The sequence below is a fragment of the Chinchilla lanigera genome, unplaced genomic scaffold (genome assembly GCF_000276665.1).
Source record: "Chinchilla lanigera isolate Chin_1 unplaced genomic scaffold, ChiLan1.0 scaffold00001, whole genome shotgun sequence".
NCBI classification, from domain to species: domain Eukaryota; kingdom Metazoa; phylum Chordata; class Mammalia; order Rodentia; family Chinchillidae; genus Chinchilla; species Chinchilla lanigera.
In genome coordinates this window covers 39160947-39176958 of record NW_004955402.1, presented here as the reverse complement: position 1 = coordinate 39176958, position 16012 = coordinate 39160947, and the positions used below count along the sequence as shown (strand labels likewise).

At 37.6% G+C, this 16012-nt stretch overlaps 1 protein-coding gene and 1 pseudogene across 1 annotated transcript; one reads left to right on the top strand and one right to left on the bottom strand.

Annotated features, from left to right (window-relative positions):
* Positions 1 to 3826: 3826 nt before the first annotated feature.
* Positions 3827 to 7751, bottom strand: LOC102026173 (dynactin-associated protein). Its single transcript, XM_005372951.1, has 3 exons — positions 7683 to 7751; positions 5170 to 5250; positions 3827 to 4369 (listed from the first exon to the last, which is right to left on the bottom strand). The coding sequence occupies exons 1-3, from the start codon at positions 7737 to 7739 to the stop codon at positions 4013 to 4015; spliced, it is 495 nt and encodes a 164-aa protein (XP_005373008.1). The 5' UTR covers positions 7740 to 7751; the 3' UTR covers positions 3827 to 4012.
* A 4155-nt stretch (positions 7752 to 11906) lies between these two features.
* Positions 11907 to 15621, top strand: LOC102004874 (annotated as a pseudogene).
* Positions 15622 to 16012: the final 391 nt, after the last annotated feature.

The window sequence follows — 16012 nt, the reverse complement described above, 5'->3', positions numbered from 1 at the left end:
GATGCTTTACCTGTGCAGGCAAATCTCCCCAAGAGAGGACAGCTGCGGCCAGCTCACTTTGACGCTGCAAATGACTCATCATTTTTAGACATTGTTACAGTTTTGCCATATTCAGAATGTTTATACAAGAATATTAGAGTACCTGGCGGTCAGGAAAGGATTAGGATTTTGTAGTAAAATGCTAACTTTTTCATTTTTTTAATTTAGCTGTGGCAGAGACTCAGGGTTAACCCCTAAAGCCCATTTAGCTTATTTGCCCTGTGAGTAGAGAACCACTGTTTTAGCTGGTCACATCAATAGTACTCCTCAGGCTCTTAGCAGAGTCTATGTTTGACTCCATAACTACTTTCTGAATATAAAAAAATTGCTCATGCAACCTTTGGGATGTATTCTTAAATGAAATGATCAAGCCCTTCCACCCTCTTCCTTCCTGTTGGCTGGACTGTATACATAACGACGGGAGCTTACAGCTACTCTGAACCATGAAATGGAAGCCATGCAATAAGAGCAGGAGCAATGAAATAAAGCAGTCTAGCTGGGTTTCTGGCAATCATTTAATGCCTTTTTCCAATTCTGGGCCAGTCTTCTAATGTGTATGTGTGAAAGAAAATTTTCTATATTTTTTTCTATACCTTCACTATCATTTAGGAACATCTGTCCATTGTAACTGACCCTTAACTGATACAGGTGTCCTTGGTGCAGTAAATAGCAAGTAATGGTATCAGGTTTCTGTTTGTTTGCTTGTTTTTGTTTTTCTTCCGTTACCAGGAATCAAACTCACGACCTTGCGCTCGCCAGGCAGGCGCTTTGCCGCGAAGCTAAATCCCCAACCCCAATATGAGGTTTCTGGCTCCCTTTGTAAGATTAGCCTATGTTTTCCATTTAGGATAAAGGCAAATGTACAAACCAATGCAACTGGTACAGAAGCATCTGTGTTTACAGGTTTTCTTACAAACAAAACTACACCCAAGAAAAACAACTACAGTACATAAAAGATGACATGAGTTGTTGTGTATGATCATTTTAGTTTCTCCTATCTATTGTTAACCTGCCACATGTATATTTTGTTTGCACTTTCCCTTGAGGCATATTCTGAGCATGTTAAAACGCATCTTATCCGATTAGCACAAAAGGGATATAAGGAGGAAAATTCATATGAAGTAACTGTCAATAGAAGAAATAGTAATAAGTGCTGAAAGTAGTATGGGAATGATAAATGCTTCATGTGACTTTGGGAAGAAACTACTTAATGGTAGGTCTCATTCTCAAAGACAGAGGGACACCTGCAAGAGCTTTCATGCAAAAAGCATTTAGCAAATGTTTTCATGATGCCTTCACAAAAGTCTGCAAGAGATGTGGCAAAATGAAGACATGCTTGCCTTGAGAATAAAGCTAATAAGAGATACCTGCTGCTATAATAGTAATTAATGAGCTGCCTCAGTGGTCACTGAAAACTAAGAGTCCACAAATCATAATTTCTTATAAAGTGCTGATGATCCAAGAAGATTTTGAACTACACAATATCAAAGTAAGGGCTTAAATAGTATACACTACTTCTAAAGACTTTCCCGGAAATACATACTAACATGATGGTGAAGCAGGCTACTTGTTACAACACGTTTTTAATGTAGATAAATGGGCCTACACAGGGAACAAAAGACCTAAAAGATACAGTATCTAAAGGAGTGACTTGTACCCTTATTTGTTAGAAGTGTATTTGAAAACTAAATTTTTTAATTCCTCATATATTTGCTTGGATTTAAGAACAAATGTTGCACTCATAAAAGTTTTGCGAAATGTTTTAATTCGAGATCCTCTAGCTGAAGGATGATCTACTACTGAGTATTCACACTTTACTTTGTATTGTTAAAGTACTTTGTAAAACCATTGTCAGGTTATAAATTTAATGTGCAAAGACATTTTCCATGATTCTGTTGACTGTTTTTTAAATTGTAAAAGCCTAAAGCAAAAAAAAAAAAAAAATCCAAAAGTTTCTCATGTCTCCATTTTATTAAGGGCAAAATGATGATCATTTCAGATTACTCAGTTAAGATCATCTCCAACCAATATTTAACCTAGGAAACTGATGATGCTCCTTCAGCACAAAGGTTTGCTTTTGTATGGTCGTATCCTGTGTCATCGTAAGGGGCAGGCAAGAGAACCACTCCTATCGCAGCATCTAGTTACTTACGAAGGCTTAGAGAAAAGGCTAAGGGGAAGGGAAGAGCAGAGGGGAAGGGAAGAAGGAAAGAGTCTCAGAAATAATCAAGATATAATTATAAATGTACTAATTTCTCAAAACTAATGTAAGTATTATGCAGTGCAACATGAACCAATAAAAATGAAGGCTTCCAAAATGCAGAACATTCTGTATCATTCTTTATTTGTTTAGAGAATTCTTTAAAACTTATTTTTTACTTTCATCTCACAAAACAAAATTTAAATTACATAAGTAATTTGATCCCAGTAAATTTAAGCTTTCATCTTCACAAGCATTTAAATCAAAATACAATTCAAGTGCATTGTTTTAAAATTATGCTGCAGGAAAAAAATGTGTGTGTACTTACTTTCTTGCACCTTATTCTTATCTAGTGCTTTATCAATCTAGAGCTTAACAAAATTTATTGTTTAAGATTTACATTATACCTCGCATCATTCTTAAGATCTACTACTGAATGTTTGTGGTTTGTCAAATAACTTCAAATACTCAAATTCTTACATTTATCAATATTTGAAAAATAATACTAACTACCTATAGACAACAACTATCTAAAGAATGATAATTTCTAATTTTTCTTATGCAGAGCTTAATTATTCAGTAAGAACTTAATAGCTAATCTAAGTGGTCTATTATGGACTGCAGAAAACCAATTTAGATTTATATGAAGTACAAAGTCTTTTGCATTGGGAGATCTTGAAAAATGAAACAGTGCTTTCAGAGTGTGTGCAGGACCTCTAATTGTGTGCAAAAGAGAATCAGAAAATATAAACTAGAGATGTGAGTTCCAACGTTGACTCACTGAGTCTGTCTTTGGCTTAGTCTTTCTATCTTCCCTTTTTGTAGAGTTAGTAGACTAAAGCTAAGGCAGGCAGGTTTCTTTGCCCCTGAAGTCTTTTCCAAACTGAAAAACACTTGCTTCTAATTAGAACTGTACTAACCACTTGTAACATGAGTAATGTTGAACAAGTCTTATGTTTCACAGCAAATTACAAGCAATATGTCCTCTTAAATTATGCTGTAACTTACAAAACAACTTAAAAGCTTAAAATTTCTACGTAGCACTTCAAAATAGTTTAGAGATTAAGCAGTATCAGATATGTAAAATATTATTGGGGATCTTCATGAGAAATTGCAGGGACATGTAGGTGCCTTGGCTTTTAATTCCATTACACTTCCTTGGTGCTTTCATTCTCTGTTCTAACCATCTCCCTAAATCTAAACCTTCACCCCTTTCCCATGTTTAACTGTTTTTCAGAATCCTTCCTTGTTTACCTCTCACTGAGGACCACTGTTTCTGAATTCTCCAAAATAGGCCCCCCTTCAAAAGATCCATAGGTATTTAGTAAATTATGCTTGTTAATCGCTCTAACTGAACATTGTCTTCTTTCCCTGCTGGCATACAAATAGTGAGTAAGGGTCAAATATATGCGATTAGGAAAGAATCCACACTGGCCAGATGGTAGATACTGGATTCAGAAAAGAGATGCAGGGAGCTAAATTGAATAGGGCTCATTGGCAGCCTTTTTATGAGTTGAAGTTCTCGTTAGTACAGGAGTGGGAAAAAAAATATTCTCTGCTGTAACCTGGATGAATCACCCAGACCCATAGTCATTTTCTTTCCCAGTCATTTGAACATCAGTGGGCCCAAGACTAAGTCATCACCATATGAGAAGCCAGCAAAGCACTGAGCAAGAGAAACAGGTCCTTACAAAGCAAGGAGAGAGAATGCAGGGAATGCCTCCTTTAGAGTAGAGGTTTAGCTCTGGCTTGAAGAGGACTGAGGGCTCCAAGCTACTCTTCATCCTCATACTCAATATCAACATGGTGTATTGGGGTGGTGGTCGAGATGGTGGTAGTCGTCTCCATGGAAGTTGTGGGTACGCTAGTAGATGTACTTGGGCTGGTTGTGGGGGTAGAAGGTGTGGTGCTCTGAGGTCCAGGTGAGGTAGATGAGGTAGGTGGGGTATAAGTAGGGATTCCAGCACCCTGGTTGGATCTTCCATCTGCATGAATGATGATGGTGGTATTGCCGATGGGCTTGCCATACTGGCCAAAATGGCTGACCAAAGCTACAATGGCTGAGGCTATCAAGCAGGCCAATAGACACACTAGACATGTTTTCCAGAGTGACCATGGTTTTCCTGAAGCCTGGAAAGGTTTAATAAAAATGACCCTATCAGCAAATTATATAGTGATGACTTATGCAATAGATTTCAATTAGAATAAGACTGACATGTTTCATTATTCCAAATGCTGTAATGAAAATATACATTTTTCATATCTCTGTCTTTTTCTGTCTCTGTCTCTCTCAAACACGCACACAAGCACACACATTATATATGCAAAATGCACACACAGACACATATACCACAGTCATGAGCCTCTGAGGACAAAGTGCCCCCTCCTGCTTATCCCTTTGTACTAAAGTAATAAGGCTTCATCTTAAATGCAAACAGATTGCCTTAGGAATTATGGTATTATCAGCTACTAACATCTCAGTATAAATTAAATTATCTAATTAGTCCTAATGGGTAGAAAAATAATGGAAAGACATATTACAACATTTACATTGGCTATCTCTTTGGGTGTAGAAAAGTGCAGAGTTTTTTATCTCTTTGATTATTTCTAATTTTCACATCACATATTGAGATTTGGTAAGTAAAATTATTTACTAAATACATTTTATCTGTCAAACATAAATAAAAGAAATTTTATTAAATTTGAGTATAGAAAAATAGAAGAAAACTCTTTCTGCTGTGGAACAAGATCATAACAATATAGAACTCAGCACTGCTGCCCTAGGAAGGGCCCTGGGTCCCAGGTGTTTCAAGATATTATGGAATGGCAGCTGGAACCCTTCAGAGGAGCTGATGGAGAAGGACCAGCTTGTGCATTTTACCATTATTCCGGAGCAGACTGACACTTCTTATCTCCTCCCCGAACCTTACCATCTGCGGCTGAATTATCACATTGTGCAGTCTACACCCACATTGTGTTCCTTCACTCAAACAGTATGGATTTCTGGGAAACTGCACAGAAATAGACAAAGATGTAAATAAATATGCAAACAAACAGACAAATGTAGATAAACATACCTTGATTGTTAAGGATGAGAAAAATTTATCTTGTTGGGAAGGTAAACATATAAATATGAAGTGATGTGAAATCAACATGTATTAAATGATGAAGTAATCAAATGCTAGGAGTCCTTGAAACTGTAATAATGGTTTAATGATATGAAATATATGAATACTTTATTTATATCAGATGAAGATAACAATAAGTAATACAATAACCATTGTTGATCTCCTATCATCTTGTTTTGAAATTCTATATCATCTTTATAGCTTTTGTGTTGTTTTGTTTTTGTCTTTGTTTTTGTTATTTTGTTTTGTTCTTTTCTCTTTAAAATAAAAAAAAATAAAACTGAGAAAAAGGAAAATAAAGCAATCTTCTCAGTAGATGCTCAAGGACCATTTGACAAATTCCAGCAGTAAGTACTGACAAAAGCAAGTAAGCAAAACAAAAATAGAATAATTCCTAAGTATGCTAAGGAATGTTTACCTCCAAACAATGACCAGTGTCACATTTAACAGTGAAATATCAGGAGTATTTCATTACACTAAGGAAAAGTGGGAAAAGTCTTCCATCATAACGCTTAGATCATGCTTTTCCGGAAGTTCTTGTCAGTACATAAGAATAATAAATATGTAAAAACAAAAGTATGATTACTTGCAGATGATGTGATTATCTATAACCAGAATCCCAAAGTAATTACCTACCCAAAGTAATAAATTATTAAGTTGGCTATTTACAAAAATAGGAAAAATGTATTTAACAACGATTGTTTTTGTGTGTACTTATGGGTTTGTGTACTGCTATTCATAACAGTAATAAAATATATAAAATGATTAAGCATATAAAATGCATAAGACAAATAAATAAAGTCATAATACTGTACTGAGAAACAAAAAGATAACTTGAATAAATATTCTCTTATGAAAAGTTTTAATTAGTTCCCTGAATTTTAACTACTGTTTTTCTTGAATTTTTGAAAAAAATGTTTAGATAAACTAACAAGAAATCATATGGCAACATAAGTCAATCAAACCATAAAATTAAACTAGATGAAGAAGAAAATATTAACACTGGTTTTCTCTGAGCAGGAACGAGTGATTTTTTTCTCTTTCTTTTTGAATTTTCTATATAAATATTCCAAAATAAGAAAATAATACTCCTATAATACTTGTCCAAAAAAAATCTTCTCCTAGTCTTGGCACTGTGAGAGATTATAGGTTGTTTATCAGAATACTAAAAGCTAGGAAATTCTAATCATTTCTTTTATATTGTTTTCTTCACAAACTCTGAAGTTTGGCTTGCTAATTTGTTTTCTTGGCATACTTATTTAACTTATTGAACTAAGTTTCATAAATGTTTTGTTATTGTGAAGATATAAGTCATATTCAGTGTACTTAGGGAAAAATAAAATAATGTACATATTATGCTAAAGCAAATACATTTGTAGCTCTCCTGGAATGTGAGGCAAATAAAAATTGAGTTTTTTGTGGTCTAGTTATTAAAACCCAAACTTGTCACAAAGACAATCTTCAAATTAAAAAGCAACTTATAAATCAAATCCTATCTTTGTTTCATTTTGTTCTATATCTTCAAGGTAATTATAGATCATTTTTCTTTTCTGGCATGTAGTAGTCACTTTTTAAAAAAGTAATTTCTCTTAAATTGAAGATTATATATGAGAAATCTGAATTCAGTTGCTAACTCTGACACCAACTATGTAGACTAAAAAGTGTTTCAATTTCTCCATTTGTAAAATGAAAAAATTCACTTCAATGGTGTTTGAGATTTTTATAGTTTTGTTTCCAGGACTCTAAGAAGTATGTGATTTCTACATTAGCCATTTTGTCTGTAGGTCTCCCTACCATGAGACATTTTTCATAATTACTACTATAAATTCTAGTAGGTCACAGTGAGGCAAGTATTTCATTGGACTACAATATTTTAAAATAAAAAATAATAAGGTTAATATTTGCTGTGAACATGACATTCCAAATCATCTGCCAAAATTTTGTCTACTCATAACATCTCATAACTGGAGATGTAGCTCAGGGCACAGTGCCTGCCTGGCAAGTGCAAAGCCCTGAATTTGATTCCCATTCACCCACCAAAAAAAAAAACAAAACAAAAACAATTGTGAATAAGTGTTTGACATCCATATTAAAATTTAGGTAAGAAGTCTAATGCACCATTTCACAGTGCTAGAAAAGCACCAACTGCTAACATCTTCCTCAATCATATGATTACTGGTAATAACCTCCCAAAGTCCATTCATTCTGTAACAGCAAACATAAAAATTCCAATCTACTTTTCATGAAGGCTTAAAAGTTAAATGTTGAAAGTAAGAAAAATACAAAAGCTATTTAAAGTTTCTTGCAATACTTACCGTTTCAGCTGCATTTTGTTCAATCTCCATAACGTACTCCTCTGGCTTGCTAGTCATTCTAAAGGTACTGGTCTCTCAAATCCAACTTCAAAAAATGTCAGTGCTGACTTTGTAGATTAACAGTCAGGAAACACTGGATTTATGTTACATTAATAATTATGTGTGTATTCAATGTAGATGATGCAAACTAATAGTTATTTATCTTCTGGGAGAAATCAACCTGGAAATATATAATGTACATTCAGTGGAGAATGGAAATATCTCCTCCCTTCAAAAAGTAACATTCAGAAAATTATCTCATCTGTAGAAATAATGCTAGAATTCTGGACAGTGTCTTGCCCCTATTATTTTATGCAACTTTTTTGAAATCATTGAAGTTTGGTTTCTCACAGGTTAGGAATTTATTTTTTGCTGCTAAAGATGCCCACAAAGCCACTCCTTGAGTATGAAGATTGCCAAATTTTAAGATTAAGCAAACATAAGGATTATGGTGATTACTAGCTTTAAAACTGTCCAACGTTGAGCTGACTTGATCAGGATAAATATAGGTGAATGCTGAATAAAATCTACTGCACTGCTGAAGTTAATAGCTATATTGAGATGGATAAGGAAAACAACATTAAAATGGTCTTAGCTACAGATGAAAATAGATAAATAACTTCAGTAGCTCTCAATTATATGAATCAAGGATTTTCCAGGATAAGTATTCTGCTTCTTATGACAGTATATCTTGCTCATTGCTATATTAATGATCATTACCCTTCCCAATGAGTCCTGATCCTTTAAATCAGCAAAATATAGGAAAAAAGAGGAAAGAACCTTTCTAATTCTCAAAAGGAAAAGTGTACATGATACAACAAACAAAATTGCAGTGATCTCTGCAATTCATCTGTTAGTGCTCTCCGTCCCTGTGGCAGAGAGTGGTATTATAATTGAGAATAAAGATACAATGACTTAAAGACTCTTCTTAGTCATGTATTGCTTATAGGCCCACCACTTTTGAGGGGAACACTAATGCACATTTCCAAAATATCAATAGAGTTACGCTCATATCTTAATTCAAAGCAACATGTCTTCAACATACCAATTTCAATTTTGGGGGCTATTACCCAGAAATGAGTTAGCTGGATCACATGGTAATTCTATGTTTACTTTCCTTGAAGACTCTCCTACTGCTTTCCACAAGGACTATACTAATTTACATTCTAATTCAGAGTTCCCTTTCTCTACATCCACACCAACACTTGCTGTTGCCTTTCTTTTAAATGAAAGCTAATCTAACAATATGAAGTGATATCTCATTGTGATTTTAATTTGTCTTTTGCTGATGATTAGTGATGCTGAGCAATTCTTCACATATCTGCTGGTCATTTGCATGTTTTTTGAGAAACATCTATTCAGGTCCTTTGCCTAAATAGGAATATTTATTTTCTTGTTATTGAGTTCTTAAGTTCTTGCATCCATTAGCTCATCATTAGATGTATGATCTGCTAATATTTTTTCCCGGAGTATGTATTGCCTTTTCTCTGTTAATTGTTTCACTGGCTGTGCAGGGAGTTTTAGGTTAATGTGTTTCTATTTGTCTATTTTTGATTTTGTTGCCTGTAGCTAGAAGAACATAGCTAAGATATAATTGCCCACACCAATGTCATGGAATTTTTCCCTATGTTTCATGCCTTTTACAGTTCTAGGTCTTAGTTTTGAAGCTTTCAATTCATTGTAACCTGAGCCATGGATAATGGTTGAGATAAGGGTCACCTTTCATTCTTCTGCATGTGTGTATCTGATTTTGCCAACACCAGTTATTGAAGAGACCGTCCTTTCCCCAATGTGGGTTCTTGGCACCTTCCTTGGAAATCAATTGACCAAATGTGTAACTTTGTAAATTTCTGGGCTTTCTATCCTGTTCCACTGGTCAGTGTATCCATTTTATGTCAGTATCATACTGTTCTGATTATTATAACTTTGTAATAGATTTTTAAATCAGTAGTACAATGCCTATAGCTTTGTTCTGTTGGCTCAAGGTTAGCTTTGATATTTGGGGTCTTTTCTGGTTCCACACAAATTTTAAGGTTTATTTTCTATTTCTTTGAAAAATGACATTGGAATTTTGATAGGGTTTTCATTGAATCTGTAGCTTCTACGGGTAGTACAAACCTATAGCCATATTAAATTTTCCAATCCATAAACATGAAATATTTTTTCATTTATGTATCATACATACATTCACCTTTGATTAAGCTTAATGCACTGAAACCTCCATTTTCTGACTTGATTGCACAATAAAAGATAAGCATAAAATAAACTAGTTGAGATAACTGTGGCCTAGCGAAAAGTACAATTGCTTTAAAATAACCAGGTTTGGTGTCTGTTTGATAATTGTATCTTTTTTATCAAAGGCTCCTAACCCTAGTGGCTTAGCTCTTTATTTCATGAAAGGTGCTAATAACACTGAATTTTGGTGCCTCCAGTAGAAAACACTGTTGTCTTGGAAGCCATTCTTTGTATAAGTCACTGTGCACTCGAGCTCCTCTGCATTTTTGCTTTGTCTGACCAACTCTTGTCATCCTTCAACCTAAACTCAAATTTTAAACTGTATGGTCTGTCCTAATGTTTTAAACCACTTTATTCTGTCCTTAAAGTTTGATCTCCACATTTTGCATCCTACTTAAATCTGGGTACTTTAATTATGCACTGCCCCCAACTTACTGTCATGCCTCTTTGTTTTGCATTAGGTTGAGAATCATCTGACTTCTATACATTTTTCCCATTAGAAAACATCTGACTCCCTATATTTTTCTCCTATTTTGCAGAAAATTTAGAATATTTTTAAAAAATAATCACCTATACATTGTTGAAGTTTCAAGCATTAGAGATTTTTTCAAGACCTACCAAAGGATATTTTTCCTTTTGTTTTTTGTTTGTTTATGTAAGTTTGATGGGTTGTACAATACCTTCTTATCTATAATTACCATAGTTTAACTAAGCTTTCATAATTAAGTATTAGATGATGTAAAAGTGGAATACATTAAATTAAAAACTATGAGTAAAAGTGGCCAAACTGAAGAAAATTGCACCAGATAACACTGTCATCAACAGCTTAACAATTCTACTCCACTCACTGCATTCTCCCTACTTGGCCATTTTGTCAGTGTTAATCTATTAAGGGAGAAGAATGTGCATATCTGTGTGTGTGGCCATTTCTGTTGTTACCCTGAAAATTAATGTTTTTGTAAACACTATCATATGAGTCAGTATTCATTTTTGTCAACTATGCATATTTATATATTCATATGCAATTTTTAGTGTTCAGATGTATTTTCATGGCAGTTTAACTCTTGCAGTTCAATGCTCTTTTTCCCAAGAACATCAAAATACCAATGACTTTTTTATTTAATCTCTGTGTTGCAAAATTTTTCCAATTTTTTTAATTTTTAACTATAATTTTACTATAAATTTTTAGGCTTATACAAGTTTTAAGGACTTTGAAGGTTAAACAATATCTAATCTTTATGCTTTAATTTTCATCAATTAATTCATTAGTGTTAGTGTACTTAAAATCAATTTCTATTTCTTCACAAACATTTAACCAATTCTCTCAACATATTTATTGCATAATTTTTCCTTTATGATACCAGTTCCTGACAGTTTTTCATTGGCTTATCTGTTACAGTACTGGGAATTGAACCTATAGCTTTCACAATAAACTACATCCACAGCCTTTTTTTTAAAACTCCAGATGGAATCCAATGCCTTTTCAATGACATACATTCCAGCCCTTTTTTATTTTTTTATTTTGAAGTAGGGTCTCTCTAAGTTGTCCATGCTGGACTTCAATTTTCAATTCTCCTACCTCAGCCTTCCAGAATACTAGGGTTAGAGGTATGTACCACCATGCCCAGCTTGTACATTGTTTTGTTCAAGCTCCTCTTAATAATTTATTCTAACAATGAACAAATGTAAATATTTAATAAAAAAATCTTAAAACAAAGGTTGTTTTTAGGCACTCTGTCTACCATGCCCATGAATATTTTGACAAATACTATATGAACACTTAAACTTTATACTTTATTTGAGCTTTAAGAAACTGATAGGGGGAAAAAAAAAAAAGAAAGAAAAACGGAATTGAGTGGAAGAAGATGGCAGCTCTGGGCAGCTGGACTCCTGCCTCTGGCCTGGTCCTGGCCTGGGCTCCCTCACCACCAGCAGAGCAAACCTGAGGACATGGAGCAGGTTGGGACAGACCTGCAATGGATGAGTGAACCAGAAAGATGTCCTCCGTAAAACTATAGCCATGAAATCCTTTGGAGCAGAATGTCAGGGCCAGCTCTTCAGACAGTAAAGATGACAGTTTCATGGCTGTAGACCAAGAGGAAACTGCACTGAAAGGGACAATGGAACAAGACCCAGGACTGGAGGCTGAAGAGCCTCAACTCAACAGGTCGATATTGGAGCTACCAAAGAGATTTTGGAGTATATCCTGTCCTTCCTCTCTCAGTATCAGGAGGGCAAGACTGTGGTCCTTGTCTGCAAAGAGTGGTATCGGCTTATCAAAGGAGTAACCCACGATTGTTACTATGGTTTCATGAAGGCCATCCAGGAAGGAAACATTCAGTGGGAGAGCTGCACTTACCCTGCCCTGGAACCCCAATTACTCAGCGGTTCTCACACCTTGCATGCTATTATGATGCTAATTAGCCTATGTACACCTTTGGAGGTTGTACCCAGAGCAGCTGCAATGCTGCCTTCAATGACCTCTTGAGACTTGACCTCAATAGCAGAGTAGATTCGACATTTGGCTTCAAGCTCCTAGCCTTCCTCTAAAAGCTGGACCAACTCTGGCTGTGTACAAGAACTTGCTAGTGCTGGACAGGACCAAACCCATATCCTCTACATCAACCAGAGAGATTATTTGATGAAATACACACTCATTCTCTAAAAACTGGTGGAATTGCCTGTGACAACCTATGGACCACCTCCCATGGCCAGCCACTCCTCCTATGTGATAGATGATAAAATGGTTGTCTTTGGTGGCTTCTTTGATCTTGAGCAGTGGGCATGGTCCAAGCCAAACATCACTGGCCCCAGTCCTCATCCTCAAAGTAGTCAATCTCAGATTGTCATAGACATTGCAACTATTCTAACCCTTAGAAGGTATGGCAATTCCAACACTCTTTTCAAGGATGCTTGGTTGTTGCACATACACTTGGGTCCCTGGGGCAGGCAGCCACTCAAAGTACGAAATAACAATCATGGGGCTCCAGAACGGTAATGCCATCTAGCTTGCTGGGTGGGATAGTGTGTGGTGGTCTTCAACCAGAATCCTAGTGGGAGAGCTCCCTCAGCCCCAGTTTGAAGTTCTCATCATCTCTCTGTGCCCTGGTTCCTGAAACCCAAGAGTACAGGTGGCAGTCTGCAGAAGTATAGGTGACACTCCCTGTGTTAAGGGCCACTGGGAAACACTGAGGCCCAGGGCTCAAAGGCAGACTCCCTCATGTTCCTGGGAAGGGAGCCTTTTCCCGGCCACAGGAGATGGCTCTCCTCTCCTCAGTGGTGGGAGTTTATCTCCAGGAAGAGCAGCTGTCAGTCGCTCTTTCTCAGAGAGTCTTGGGTAGGCCCTATCTCCAAGCACTCCATCTGCTACTGAAGGCTATGACCTAAAAATAGGACTTTCTTTAGCTCCCCTATGAGGATCAGAAAAATCAGCCCAGAAAGATCTGAGATTAAGGTCCATAGATCTGAGCTGAGACCTGAAAGCTTCTTCCAGTAGCAATCATATGGATGACATGGACAACAGGACAGTTGGGGGAACTCTGGAAACCAGACTGCATGCAGTGCTCCAAGGCAGGGGTGAACTCATGTTCAGAGGACACATGGACAAGAAGCAGAATGTGAAGTACTGTCCAAAAACAAATGCTTTGTACTTGATATGTGCAAAGAGATAATGTATTCAGATTCCCTTTCCCTTTCTGTGGCTTTTAATTTAGAATTTTCACTGTGTATGGTGGCGCACACCTGTAACCCCAGCACTGGGGAGGCTAAAGCAGGAGGATCACTGAGAGTCCGAGGCCAGCTTGTGCTACATTGTAAGTTCAAGGCCAGCCTGAACTACATAGCGAGACTCTGTCTCAAAGAAAAAGGGGGGGGGGATTTTCCAATGTGCAAGCATTTGGACTAAAAATTTGGAAATCACTAACACTATTCCCATCTGATGCCCAATCTAACTCACTCCAAGCAGGGATCAAATCTTCATTAAGAAAAACATTATATATAAAAATACATTCCATAGCCAGCTCTGTTTACAAAAGGAGAGATCTCCATCCTAGTTCAGATAAAACTGTTACTGTGTTTAGTGGAGGCCGTGCTGCCTTTCTCCACTTTGCCGATAACTAGACTAAGAATCATGACATGTCCAATAGAAACAAAAGAGCCCACTGCACATCTTTATGTGACCTTCTCAGAATTCGGGAACAGGTAGAACATAGAAAAGATGCAAAGGAGTTTTTAGCGCAGCCCCAACCTCTGCAGGTGAACAAAACTCAGAAGAAAACCACAGGGGACCCGGGACAGCTCTGGTGATGCCCTGTGCCTGTCCCCTTCTGCCCTCTGCAACCCAGGGAAGTCACCCAGCAAGGGCCTTCTTTTCCCAAGTGTGGCAGGATCACCAAGGAATGTCCAGGCAGCCCATACCATGTCCATTGGTCCTTGGAGTGCTCCCTGCATGTCTTAGAATTCATTTGCTATCTGACTGTGGAAATCTCAGGTAATCATGCTTGGTGGCAAGTTCTCAAAACCTATATTTGTTCTCCTTCTCCTTATTTCAGAATTTTGGTCCCTAGAGGCTGCATTTTTCCATTTCGAGGCTGCTGTCCACCACGCTTGCCCATGACATGCCCTTTTTCATATGGATTTCCTAAGCCCTAAAACCTTTCTTGTTTGTTTCTTTCACAGAGCTCAGGTTCCTAGAGAAATCAGATGCTTCTTAGAAAGATTACCAGAGCCCTTTCCCTGCGGGGCAAGTCGGAATTCTAAGATGCTAGGATTGTGAAAAATCCTTGAAGCACTGAAAGGCACTCTTTCCCCTGTGGGCTTCTTTTCAGTTCCAGAGAACCGTGGGCACGATCACCCACATTTGTGGTATGTGGAATTTGGTTCTGGAAGGGATCCGAATAATAGTTCCTTCTGGAGGAGGGAGGGGGCGGTCCCTGTGACATATTCTTGTGCCAGGCTGTTGACAGGTGACCAGATAGTGTATCGTGTACTTGACCTTTGTGACACCTGGCTGCCCTGGGGAGCAGCTTCACCGCTTGTGCTTGTGTTGAAGTTCATGTGTCACCCATGTAGAGCTTGGGTTTTAGCTTTCCCTCTATTTCTGAGATAAGGTGCAATCAAGTCTTCAGTTAATGCAGAACGAAGTTAACTAGTCTCCAAACCATGGCTGGGACACAGGAGATGTAGATGAGTTTATTTCAAACGGGGTTATTTAAATCTAAAATTCTGATGATTTCTCTTCTGTGGCTAGATTTTTATTTTACCTTTCAGGTTTAAATTTCAGAGCATGTTCTCCACCTCCACACTCCCTTTTTCTTGTTAGCATTGCTCAGGCGCGCACCCTCAGCAGCTGGCCCTGGGTCCCAGCCAGCACTTCCCAGTCTTTCTGATGTGTGTTTTCTCCTGTTACATCGTGCTGAATCCTTCCCCTTGCTGTGAGCTTTGCCAGTGTGGTCTTGGGGTCAAAGTCCCCCTGGTGCCAAGCCCAGGAATGGGCCAGCTCACAGGGAGGGTGAGTGTTCCTGAAGCTGCTCTACTGCTCCCTCAGAGGAGGAACAGACCACGCACCTACTTCTTCTGGTGTCGCACTGTTCGAAGCCGTACACGAGGCTTTCCAAACCCCATGCTCTGCGCTGATGCCAGTCCTTCCCTGGCCGAGACTGTTTGATCTCGTGAAGTCCTGATTTATGAGGCAAAGCCAGCCTAGAAGATTAGCATCCTAGAAGGTTTGGTCTGCGGCATCGTGTTTATGCATGGACAGTGCCTCCAAACTCGGCTCTCACATAAGTATAAAGTATTTTGAAGCCTGAATGTTCAGAATCTCCACTTTGCAATCTTTCTCCTTGTCCTGTGGCCTCCCTAAGCTGTCAACCTGTTGATTCCTCTGCTTTCCCAACTAGGCAAGAGACAGAAATGTTGATTCTCTTATAAAGTAATCCCGTTCTTCTGAATCCCAGGCAGCCCAGTATCACCCACACCACGGGAAACCAGACTGTCTTTTACAGCTCCCTGAGAAAAACCCACCTCCTTCATACCCAGTGGTGTGGGTCTCAACTCCT